General features: G+C 39.7%; 1 protein-coding gene across 3 annotated transcripts in view; it reads right to left on the reverse strand.

Annotated features, from left to right (window-relative positions):
- The window catches only part of TMCC1 (transmembrane and coiled-coil domain family 1), a 170,068-nt gene that overhangs the window by 112,589 nt on the left and 43,929 nt on the right, over positions 1-13,550 (reverse strand). Inside the window, exon 1 of one of the 3 annotated variants that reach the window (XM_045289822.1) lies at positions 4,821-4,896. The exons of the other annotated variants lie outside the window; for them this stretch is intronic. Coding sequence (XP_045145757.1) covers positions 4,821-4,859 — 39 coding nt within the window. The 5' untranslated portion in view covers positions 4,860-4,896. Of the gene's footprint in view, positions 1-4,820; positions 4,897-13,550 lie in introns of those variants that run through there. 3 annotated transcript variants of the gene reach the window in all.

The raw sequence follows: 13,550 nt of genomic DNA on the forward strand, positions 1-13,550 counted from the left end.
AAAAAAAAAAAAAGAGTTACAGTCTCGAAAAATGAAGGGGAAATACACATGAATTAAGGCCCTGAGGAATCCCCTCTGATCATGGACCAGGGAAGTGAATAGCCTTGCTAACATGCAAAATACATTGGAAACTGGATTGCTGCAGATGTGATTAGGTTAAAACTTGCCACCCTATTGTTTGATCTTCCTTATGATCCTCTTTAATTTGTTCTAGTTTTTAGTATTTTCTGCTTTCAATTTGAGGGTTTTTTCTGTTTTACTTTGTGATTCTTGTTGAGTTTTTGTTGCTTGTGTTTTCATGTTTTCCTGTATATGAAATCCAGAACAGGTAAATCTAGAGACAGTAATGGAATTAACGGTCCTTTGGTGGTATGACAGGGGAGGTTGGGGGGCAATGGGGAGCTAATAACAATCAGTACAAAATTCAAGAAAATGTTCTAAAACTGATTGCAGTGATGATTGTACAATTCTTCTTGATGTGACTGAAACCATTGAATTGTACGATATGTGAATTACAGGCCAATAAAACTGTTGGAAAAAGGAAAGAAAGGAAGGAAAGAAGGGGTATCTTATTAAAAAAAGAGTTAGTCTTGGAAACAACAATCAGAATCAACTCGATGGCAGTGAGAGAGAGAGAGAGAGAGAGAGAGAGAGAGAGAGAGTTAGCCTGGGTCTGCCTTAAAAAAACAACAAGCAAGCCTCACATGAAAACATAAAATTAATGTGAACCCCAATATGAGATCACTATTCCAATCTAGACCTAGAAAATTAATATAGAAGTTATTATCCAGGAACAAACTGTACAGCAATTATCTTATGTGTGAGGAAGTCAGAAATTTTATGAGAGCTTCAAATTGTTCATGGAAAAATGGAATTAAAACATAATGGAATGCTTCCAGAAATTTTTGAAGCCCCTTAGTATAATTGCATTTGCTTAGATAGGCATCAACTACAATAGGTGGGAGAACAAGAAAATAAAAAGTGATTACCTTCAAAGGCAAGCAGGAATGTGAGCCAGGTTTAATAACATGGTTGTAAGCAAAAGTTCAGAGTTAAGAAAAAAAAATTTTTGAACCAAGATAATAAATGACCTATTCAAAAGTAAAATAAAAAGGTATATAATATTTTACTAACGTAAGAAATTTTCAAACAATTTTCTCAAACCCTTATTTGTATCACACTTAAAAAAACAAACAAACCTGTATTCCTTGGAAATGAAGGGGGAAAACTAATTTTTGTTACTCATTTAAAAACTTTCAGGGAAAATTATCCTCTGATCAGAGAGATAGGCCAGAGTGAGTTAAGACATACTGTGTAAATGTCTAACCCACTGTATCATCCTTAAAACATGAGCAATTGAAGAGCAAATTGGCAAATTGTTCTCAATAGATGGGAAACTTTAAAAGTGTCCCATCAATCTAAGCAGTTAAAACTTCAACATGGATTAATATTTAACAGATTTAACATGGATTAACTATTTCAGTCAAATCAATGTTTCTATAGCTATAATTTTGAGGCACACTTTATCCAATTTGAGCAATAAGTTTAAATTCTACAGGATACTAATACTTTAGAGCAGCCTTTTCCTGTAGTGCTGAAATTAGTATTATCTTTGGTGAACATGAGAGACCAGATAGTGAGAATGACTGAAACACCAGAAATTTAAGGGAGGCTTGTTCCGATGGACAAATAGAATGGCTTTTGTAGTTAAATTTAGGCTTGAATTTGGCTCTATTCCCGGGTGATCTTGGGTAAATGACTTAAGTTCTCTAAGTTTCATTTTCTTTAAGAATAAAAGGAACTGAAATTAACTCAAATAATCATTCAAAAGAATTAAGTGAAATGATGATACTTCTTTTCTCTCTTACAAAATTCTCTATGTAAAGGTTAGCTCATGCTGTGGGGATAGGGTGGGAAGAGAAAGCTCCTTAGTGAATAATTTTGAAGTCACACATACAGAAATCATGTAAAAGGATAACAAAAAGTGAGGTAAGATAAAGCAAGAGCTTTTCTAGAAATCAGGTAACTAAGTTCTAGTCAAACTGGAGATTTTTGTTTCACCTTTTCCTAAATTTACTTATTCTTTTATTCTTAGTTCAAGGTGTCCTGGTGGCACAATGGATTAAGCACTGGACTACTATCTGAAAGGTAGGTCTGTTCAAAGCCACCAGCAGTTCTTTGGAAGAAAGATGTGGCACAGTGTGCTGCCAACAAGATTTACAACCTCGAAGTCCTAGCGAACAGATTCTCTTCTGTTCTACAGGGCCACCAGAAGTCAGAATCAACCTGTTGGAGTTTCATTTTTTCTTAGTTAGGGGGTGAACATTTATTAGGCTAGAGCAATTATTTAAATATCCCAGTGAAAATGTCCAGTATAAGTAAACAAGACAATCAAATTTAAGATGAAAAGTGGTATCAACTCAACGGCAATGAGATTTTTTAAAAAGGGGATGATAAGTTTAAAATCATTGATAATATTTACAAGTGTTTTTCCAAAAATTTATAACAGAGTTTAAAGATAATCGCTTTACAACGATGAAAAATACAACTTTCCTCTAGTTCCTAAATGTTTCCTCCCTGCTCCCACTATCATGACACGAATTCTACCTTGCAAATCTGGCTAGAACAGAGGATGTACACTGGTACAGATAGGAACTGAAAATCCAGGGAATCCAGGACAGATGATCCCTACAGGACCAGTGGTGTGAGTGGCGATACTGGGAGGGTAGAGGGAGAGTGGGTAGGAAAGAGGGAACCGATTACAAGGAACTATATATGACCTTCTCCTGGGGGACGGACAACCGAAAAGAGGGTGAAGGGAGACGTCGGACAGGGCAAGATATGACAAAATAACAATTTATAAACTATCAAGGGCTCATGAGGGAGTGGGGAGCGGGGAAAGAGGGGGAAAATGAGAACCTCATGCTGGGGGCATATGTGGAGAGGAAATGTTTTGAGAATGATGAGGGCAATGAATGTACAAATGCGCTTTACACAATTGATGTATGTATGGATTGTGATGAGTTGTATGAGCCCCTAATAAAATGATAAAAAAAAAGAGAAAAAAAGAATCACTTTAGTACTCCTATTTATTAAAACAGTAAACCTGTTAAAATGTTTTCATCTTACAATGACCTCATGCTTACAGAAGATTAGCAACGATATATCTTACCATAGTTGGACCTGTATAAAATTGCCCCCAATTTGATTTAAAAATAAAAGTTTCACTTTAAACATTCAGTGTGTGCCAGAAATACCATACACTGGGGGTACCACTGGGCTCAGGTAACATATGCACAGCGGCACTCACTGTGACAAAACCAACAAAAAAACTTATTGTCATGACTAGTCAGTTTCTCTTTTGCATTTCAGTGTCACCGACTAAAATAATTAAAAATATTATTTTTTCAGTCCATTCATAAGGATGCAATAGAAAATCAATATCCTTGGATTTGGTCCTGCCCCTCCATTATCAGACACAGAAACTACATTAAACTGGAGGGGGTTTTAGAGAAAGGAAATAAAAAGATGTTTTCCCTCTAAAAGTGTTTTTAATATAATGCGTCTTTTGTTTCTTCATACTAGAGAGAAGGTATTCTTAATTTCCCCCAAGCAGCTTTTTTGGTAAATGATTGCCACACATTGAGCATAGGGAGCACACAGGGTGAAGTAAAGCTCAAAAAAAAAAAAATTTTTTTTTCAATAAATAGGTGGGAGAGAAATGTCGCCGTGCTAAGAATCTATACATTTTTATGGGACTTCCTACCCATCCACCCACTGGCCACACACACAGAGCAGGAAGAAATACTTTAACACTCCTAAGAGTCCACTGGCATGTGACAGGGAGGCAAGAGCTAGGCTGGTTTTGGGTGGTGGGTGCAGTCTATACTTGGGTCACCTGGGAGGAACCAATGGCTTCCCTTGTGGGCATGACACATTTTGGAATTTAACATTTCCCGACCAACCGACAACAGAGGAAGTGAACAAAGCCTACTGAATGTCTGCAGGGAATGAACTGTGACACAATTTAGCTAAGTGCTACATTTTAAAAACAGAGCTTTAAAAGAACAGACTTATTTCTTGAAATAAACCTCAACACCACCACGCCTCTTTACAAACTACTTTCTGCACCAGCTAAAAAACAGCTCAGCGACTGCAACAAGAAGGGACTGCAACAGCCGGCGGGCACAGCTTCCTACAACCAGCGGGATCCCCCGGAAAAGGGCACGCTCTTTAAATGTACAGTTTGCCTTTCTCGGATTAAAAGAACTTTCTTCCCCAAACAGTGCACATGAAACATGCTTTTCGATCAGAATCCGGGCAACCCTGACACTTCACTAAAAACTCCTCGTCGCCACTTTGCACACACTTCATTAAAGACGCTGGCTTCGCCTGTCCACGGAGGGCGACGGAGCACTGCTCTGTGGTGCTTTCCAGTTTAACGCTCACATGTTTATTGAAGCGGGCATTCCGCAGACCAGCGCGGCTTGCTCATCGTGGGCTACAAGCTGCTAGCTGAACTGCTAATTCAATATCCACTTTCTACCCATTATTCTCTCTCTTTCATGCAAGGAAATTGTACTCAAGGAGGTAACGACAACATCCCTCTAGTTCTCCCATTTTTCGAGAACAAAATCCGGATTGCCGGTGCAGTCAGCCTGAAACCTTTGTGCCTGTGTCGGATGAAAGAACAAAAGGCAGCGCGCCCCCTCCCCACTCCTCAGCCCGGAAAAAGGCAGGCTGACAGACCGCGGAGGAGCAAGAGGCAGGCCGGCAAAGCCAGGAGCGTGGCCTCCAAGCCCACAGCCAGAGCCACCCACCTTGGAGAGCTGCCTCCGCAGGCTAAAGCGCTGAACCATTGTCCCCGAGTATCTTCAGACAAAGCAATCCTCGGCGCACCGTGGTGGTGGGTTGGTCTGGCTTGCTTCTCTCTCTCTCTCTCTCTCTCTCTCATAAACAGCTTCTTAGAAAAGTCGGTGATAAAACATTTCGATGACTGTCATAGAAGTCCAACGAATTTCCCTGGGAGTCGCCGGAGCAAACTTGGAACCACTTCATTGTTCTATGGAGATACTGCGAAGCCCTGTCTGGCAGCGGCAGCGGCGGAGGGCGGGGGAACATGAGGAGGAGGAGAAGGAGGAGGAGGAGGAAGGGAGGAGCAGAGTCCTGGGGCAGCTTCGTCTCGTGCCAAGCTCTCCTAGCATTTCCCGTGAGTCAGCTGTGAGGGGTCCAAACCCGAGGACCAGCCTTCTCGTTCCACCAAATCGCAAGTCGCTGCAGGTAGGAGTAGCCACTGTGGTGCCACCTGGGACTCGTGCGGGGCGGCCCGGCCGCTCGGGTCAGCGTGGGAGGAGTGGCTCGCGGGGCGAGAGCGCATCTGCCTCGAGTAGATCGCTGGCAGCAGCGCCTGCTCCTCCCAGGGCAGGTGTTCACGCCAACCACAACACTGCCCTCGCCGCCGCAGCCGGCTAAAGTGGTGTGAAGAAAAGAAGGTGGCAAAGGAGACCCGGACTGCACGAGCTCTTGGCTTCCCAGCCCCGAAAAGGAAACTCCTACCAGCTGGGCTCAGCATTTCTGAGACTCGGTCTAATAGAACCGGCGGAGCTTTTCCTCTTATTCACAGGGAGGGGTCCAGCCTCAGGAATGAGTGTCAGGTTCAGAGGCATACTTAGACTGTGACTTCAACTTCTTACCAAGTTCAATTAGAGCTGATGGGGCTGCCCTCTCTCAGTGGAACAATGTAAATTTCTTAAGCCCACTCCACGCTACCCCCTAGCGTGCATCAATGCAAAAACAACAACAGCAGCAACAACAACGCTGCCATGGACCCTAACTATCCTATAAGGCAAAGTAGAACTGCCCCTAGAGTTTCCAGGGCAGTAAATACTTACTTATGAAAACCGATTGCCACATCTTTCTTCCACTGAGCGACCTGAGTTTGAATGGGCTGGTAGGTTTGAATTACCAATCTTTTAAATCCCAACTGATCACTTTAACCACTGCGTCACTCAAAATCACTGCCATCCAAACGAGACTGACTCATACCAGCTCTATATAGGGTGGGTCTCCAAGGCTGTACATCTTTATAAGAGCAGACAGCCTCGTCTTCCTCCCACGGAGCAGCTGGTCGTTTTGAACTACCAACTTTGTGGTTAGTAGCCTAATGCCTAACTCATAGTATCACCAGGACTTCTTAATGCAGGTAAAGAGGTATGAAAAATAATAATTGTGAGGTCAGTTCCAAAGATAAAAATATGTAGTATTTTAAAAATCATTTTATTAGGGGCTCACACAACTCTTACCACAATCCATACTTACATCAATTGTGTAAATCACATTTGTACATTTATTGACCTCATCATTCTCAGAGCATTTGCTCTCCACTTAAGGCCCTGGCATCAGCTCATTTTTCACCCTCCCTCCCTGCTCCCCCCTCCTTCATGAACCCTTGATAATTTATAAATTATTATTTTGTCATAGTTACACTGTCTGACATCTCCCTTCACCCACTTTTCTGTTGTCCGTCCCCCAGGGAGAAGGTTATATGTACATCCTTGTAATCAGTTCCCCCTCTCGATCCCACTCTCCCTCCACCCTCCCATCATAGCCACCCTCACCACTGGTCCTGAAGGGATCATCCTGCCTGGATTTCCTGTGTTTCCAGTTCCTACCTGTACCAATGTACATCCCCTGGTCTAGCCAGATTTGTAAGGTAGAATTTGTCATCATGATAGTATGTGTGTGTGGAGGGGGAGGGGGAGGCATACAGGAACTAGAGGAAAGTTGTATGTTTCAGCGTTGCTACACTGTACCCTGACTGGCTTGTCTCCTCCCCGAGACCCTTCCGTAAGGGGATGTCCAATTGCCTACAGATGGGCTTTGGGGTCTGAACTCCGCACTCCTCCTCATTCACGATATGATTTTTTGTTCTGTTGATGCCTGATACCTGATACCTGATACCTTCGACACCTCAGGATCACACAGGCTGGTGTGCTTCTTTCATATGGGCTTTGTTGCTTCTCAGCTAGATGGGCACCTGTTACCTTCAAGCCTTTAAGACCCCAGACCCTATATCTTTTGATAGCGGGGCACCGTCAGCTTTCTTCACATTTGCTTATGCACCCACTTTGTCTTCAGATAAAAATATATTTTGCCATCACTTGTCAGATATTCCTTATTTGATTTTGTTTCCTGACATCCAGTGCAAGCCTAAAGTTCCACTTATATGCAACGTTTCACTATACATGCTGTTCTCTGAATGTAATCTAGTAAGTGACCAAAACAGAATTTGGGAATATATATGACATTGCTTTGCTTCACTGTTGCTGTTAGTTGCCAAGGAATTGGTTCCAACTTAAGGTGTCCCCAATGCGCCTTTTAATTAAGCCCTTGTGTTGATCTGGTCTTATACTCTTTGTTAGAATTAACCTACTGCATGTGTGGGACATGTCATATTTATAATTCCACTGATTTCCCAAAACAACCCTTTCACGTTTCTCAGATAAGTAAAAATTAAGTGCTCCTCTTCTAAGACCTCAATTTTATTAAAAGGAGACTACATCATAATACTATTTGTTTTCTTCAGGCAAGAAGAGTGAAGAAAGAATAAACTACCTAACTTTAAAATAAAAGAGTGTGCAGTGGTTAATCTCAGATATGGGCACATCACATATCAGGATTTTTCAGTTACCAAGTTATATGTGCACAATTTTTTAAATCTAAATTGTGACTTTTACATCCTCATTTTACAATACCTTAGGCAGAGCAGAGAAAATTATGAAATTCAAACAAATAACAAGATGCCAAAACTCCAAAAAATTGCTATAACCAAAACTTACATGTAATATTTTAATTCCAAGAACTTTAAACAGAAAAGAGTTTGGGCATATTTAATTGTATCTTTTGTGAAATTCCAAAGCTAAAAACTTTTAGCTCACTAATGGTGATGGAATATGAAGACTCCTAAAAAAAAAGACTCAGATCTAAGGTTCAGAACATGCAACGAATCCTCATAATTAAGCTGACTGAAACTGAATTCCAAGTGAAAAATAAGTTGAAACAGAAATGGAGGCATGCGTGGTTTTTGTTGTTTAAATGGGTAAAAGTACCCGTACTTCCATTTTTCTGTTAGAAAGAATGAAATAAAATACTTTGCAACTTTTCTCCTGGGGATGCAAGTAGAATTAATAGAGGGACTATTACAGAAATAATGAAATTCCTTATAAAGACATATTGTCTTAGATATAAAGTATTTCTGCTATTAGCAAAGCAACTGGAGCACCAGTAATTGTTATGACTTTATTACCTTAAAACAAAATCTGAAAAGAGATTTCTTTAAAAGGTCAAAGGTCTACAGTCCAAGACTCTCAAGGCTGTGGCTCTCAGATACTCTTCTTAAAACAAAATTTGCTCCAGGATATTATTTTTGGCAACATAAAAGACAGGCCTACAAAGTGAACATTAACACCAAGGAGGAACATATTCCTTAGAATGATCACGGAGACTAAAAGGACAGCATACGCCCAATGTAAAGAAGGCAGGAAGGGGCAAGAAAACTCTGCAAATGGAAATGAGGAGCCAAGGTGGAAATGGGGAGAGTACTAACACATTGTGGGGATTGCATCTAATGTCCAGGAATATTCTGTGTATATTGCTGAATGGGAAACTAATTTGCTCTGTAAACTTCCAACTAACCACAATGTTGCTGTTGTGTTAGGTGCCACCAAGAGAGTTCTGACTCATAGCGACCCCATGTACAACTAAACAAACACTGCCCAGTCCTGTACCATCCTCACAATTGTTCTTATGTTTGAGCCCCTTGTTGCAGCCACTGTGTCACTCCATCTTACTGAGGTTCTTCCTCTTTTGCACTGCCCTGCTACTTTCCCAATTCATAAAATAAACCCCACCCCACCCCACAGTCCAAGTAAACATCAAATGCCAATCATGAACTGAGTAGTGTAAAAATCTGCAAAGTTCCACGCACACCAAAAGAACTTATGGATTGAAAGAATGGCTCATTCTAACGAGCCCTGGTGGGACAGCAGATTCAGTGTTGGGCTGCTAACTGAAAGGATGGCATTAAAATGACTCTGTAAGACAGTGACATGGCGGTCTGCTTCCATAAAGACTTACTACCTAGGAAACCATACGGAGCAGTTCTACTCTGTCTTATATGGTCACTGTGCCTCAGAATTAATTCCACAACTAAGGGGTTACCCTTTCCCATTCTTTTACTGTCATCTTGCTATATGTATTTTTGTCCCATCTGCTCTTTACTCCATCATTTTAATTTTTACTTTTCTATTAATATTTTCTATATTTGATTAATTGAAAGGAGCTGTTGTAAAGTAACCGGTATTTGTTGCTCTTGCTTTCAAAATGTCTTTTCCCATTTTCTTACAGTTTAATGTGGTAAAGCTATACATTATTACTCCATTTAAGTTCCTCTATTAAAGTGTTATATATTTTGTTATTCTTCTAGTGGTTACCCCGCAAATTACAATATACATTCTTGCTTATTACATTGTACCTTAAATCAATAACCTTTACCACATAGCACAAAAAAATCAAGACTTTAACAACAATATAATTCCTTTAATACATACCCTCGCCCTCTGTGCTATTACTGTTGTATATTCTATTTCTATAATGTTCAAAATGCCACAAGTCATATTATCATTAACTAATGTAAGAATATACACTGTGAAAATTGTACACAGAGTAAACACAAATAATGCTATTTCAGCTATATTGATTTTTGTTGAAACCGTCTTCAGGTCACTAGCTTGGCAGTCAGGTGTTCAGGGAATGTGTACTGAAGTCATTTATCCCCTCCAGTCTTGGTAGTAGGGAGTTTCTTGAGCACCAAAGAAACCCTGCTGTAGTTCTACTCTATGGAGATCTTAATTCTCTTCCTCATTTAGCATGAAAATCCTCATTATTTTTCTTTCCTCTTCCTGGGATGTTTCCAAGAAAATTGTAGAAAGAATTCCTATGGTGGACCCCCAAACCCACCACCATCGAGGAGATTCTGACTCACGGTGACCCTATGGGACCGGGTAGACTGCCTCGGTGGTTTTCTGAAGCTACAAATCTTCATAGGGACAAACAGTCCCTCATCTTTCTCCCCAGGAGTAGCTGGTGGGTTCAAAGTGCTGAACTTGTGGCTAGCAACCCAACAAGTAACCCAACTAAGCCAGCAGGACTTCCAGAAGGGTCTATTAACTAAGTAGTTAAAAGTCTCTTGACTCCATTATGTTGATTGCAAAATTACTATTTTTATGGGCCAAAATTGCTTAAATATTGGCAACTCAAATGGTTCAGAGAAATATTTAAGTATAAGACCTAATAAGGACTTTATTATACACTTAATGCAGATTTCCTTCCCCCATACCAAGATTTTTGAAGACTTCACATTCTGGTACCCTTAGCCTGATGATACGTAAGGATACAGAACCAGAGTGTTCTAAAAAGACAGCAGGTTAGTTGTCACAATGTATTACTGACTTAGATCCATAGTAATACTTACATGTAACGCTGTCTCAGTGGTCTAAAAGGTAAAGAATAAACTCAGACTATGGTTTCCATTTGCAATTTTATTACATTAGGGAAGCCCCCAAATAAAAAGCTACTTTTTTGAATGCTTATAAAATGAACACAGCAAGCAAGATTAACCTGACTTCTAGAGTGATTCAAAGAAATTAGTGCAGCACTTAGTAAAAAACACAATGACAATTCTCCTTCGATCAAGTCGATACTGACTCATAGCAACCCCATAGAACAGAGCAGAACTGCCCTTTGCGTTTCCAAGACTAACTCTTTACAGGGGTAAAAAAGCAATTCTTTCTCTGACTCCCGTATTCAATGTCCGACTTGAACATGCATATAAGCCTACTGAAAATATCACAGCTTAGGTCATCAGGTTCACCTTATCCTCAAAGTAACATACTTGCTTTTCAGCACTTTAAAGAGGTCTTGTGCAGGAGATTTACTCAACACAGTGCATCATTTGATCTCTTGACTATTGCTTCCAAGAGCATTGATTGTGTATCCAAGCAAGGCAAAATCATTGATAACTTCAATTGTTTCTCTGATTATCATGATGCTACCTACTGGTTAAGTTTTGAGGACTTTGATTTTCGTCACATAGAGTCCTCTTTACTTTTTCAGCAAGCATAGTTGTGTCATCTGCATATGGAAGAAGTTATTAATAAGCCTTCCTCCAATCCTGAAGTTGCATTCTTCTTCATATAAGCCAGGTTCTAATTATTTGCTCAGCACACAGATTGAATAAATATGGCGAGAGGATGCAACCCTGATGTACATATTTCCTGACTTTAAACCATGTAGTATTGCCTTGTTATGTTCGTACAAGTGCCTTTCGATCCATGTGTGGGTTCCACATGAGAACAATGTAGTTTTCTGGGATTCCCATTCTGTTCAAGGCTATACACAGTTTGTATGGTTCACACAATTGAATACCTTGGCATTCTCTTCTTTCAGCCAAGATCTCTCTGATGTTAGCAACAATGTCCCTAGTTCTACATCCTCTTCTGAATCCAGCCCGAACCTCCCGCAGCTCCCTGTCAGTGTATTGCTGCAACCATTGTTGGAGGATCTTCAGCAAAATTTTACTTTCATGTGACATCAATATTGTTCGCTATTTCCACATTCTGTTGGGTCATCTTTCTTTGGAATCGCATCCAGTCTAGTAGTTGTCTTCCAAACTTCTTGGCATAGATGAGTGAGTGCTTCCAGTGCTTCGTCCGATTGTTGAAACATTTCAATTGGTATTCCATTAATTCCTAGAGCTTTGTATTTGGCTAATGCTTTCAATACAACTGGAGTATCTTCCTTCAGTACCAATGATTCTTAATCACAAACTACCTTTTGAAATGGTTATATGATGACTGGTTCTACTTGTTACAGTGAGTCTGTATTCTCGCCATCTTCTTTTGATGCTTCCTGCATCATTCAACATTTTACCCATAGACTCTTTCAATATTGCAACTTGAGCTTCGAATTCCCACCCCACCCCTAGTGTCTTTCTGTGTAAGATATGCTGACTGTTATCCCTATTTGTTTTCTAGTTCTAGGCCTTTACACATTTCATTATATTTTACTTAGTTTTCTTGAGCTGACCTTTGAAATGTTCTGTTTAGTTCTTTGACTACCTAATTTCTTTCATATGCTTTAGCTACTCTACAACTAAAAGCAAGTTTCTGAGTCTCTTCTGACATCCACGTTGGTTTTTTCTTTCTTTCCTGTCTTTTTAATGACCTTTTGCTTTCTTCATGGTATCTTCCAACTTCCAACTGCTCATCAGGTCTTGTGTCACTAGTGTTCAATGCATCAAATCTGTTCTTGAAATGGTCTCAAAATTTAGGTAGGATAGATTCAATGTCATATTTTCACTCTCATGGACCTGTTTTCATTTCCTTCAGTTTCAACCTGAACTTACATACAGGCAGTTGATAGTCTGTTCCACAGTCAGCCCCTGGCCTGGTTTTAGCTGTTAACATAGTAATTATTAACTCTACCACAGTAAAGTTAAATTGTGTTAAAGTGAGTTGTTACTCATCTAATAAGAAAGCGGATTTTATTTTCTTCAATTAATTTTATTTAGTAAAACACTAGAACTATAAACACCTATAATGATGAAAACAAGATGTAAAACTCAAGCTTGTTCTGAAATCTGTACCAATCCACAAATCTCTGCATCCTAATACAACAAAAGGTATTGACAAAGAATGATGAGAATGTGCAAAACATAAGTACTGTATTACAAACTAGCATATAAATCCAAAGCAGGCAATTCATTATATTGCAGCCTAAATCCTCCTGAGCTATAATCGGATCATAAAACCTTTATTTCCATTCTTGCAAAACTAAACTTCTAACAGTAGAAAAACACCCTGCAATCCATATTTATGCAGAGAAATTTATACAAGTTCACCCTATACTCAAGGTCCTTCTCTGCAAACATTAGTAGGAAGAATATAATCTCACAAGTATTTAGTTGTATGAAATAAAATACAAGTATTAAACTTAATTCTATTCTATATTTAATAATATATCAAAATTTTACATGTTTGTGAAACCTAAGAAATAAAGAAAGTTTACCAGAAAAATGCTTCAAGTCTAATAATAAATTCTAGAATAACAAAATTTAGGTAGGTTGTTTTCTTCAACTTTCTGCGTTCTTGTAGAAGATATTTAAGGTTAACAGTCCCAATGAGTAGAAATTGTGGGTATTGTTCTTTTCCTTAGAAGAATGTATCTACAATTATTGCAATCAAGTGTAATGCTGTCGGAAAGCATCTCATGAACTTAAGCCCGAAAATACAGTCTAAGGTATACGAGAGCTCTACAATGTGGCTGTTACTACTAATTGCCAGGGAGTCAATGCTGACGCAAGCGACCCAGGTGTTAGAGTAGAACTGCTCCCTAGGATTTTCTTGGCATGTGGTCTTAAAAAAGACAGAACACTGGGTCTTTTCTTCAGCAGGACTGCAGGGAATACATGACCCACCAGTCTTTAGGCCCCC

Source organism: Echinops telfairi, unplaced genomic scaffold (genome assembly GCF_000313985.2).
Source record: "Echinops telfairi isolate 266 unplaced genomic scaffold, ASM31398v2 ScPeMD7_31;HRSCAF=116, whole genome shotgun sequence".
NCBI lineage: Eukaryota > Metazoa > Chordata > Mammalia > Afrosoricida > Tenrecidae > Echinops > Echinops telfairi.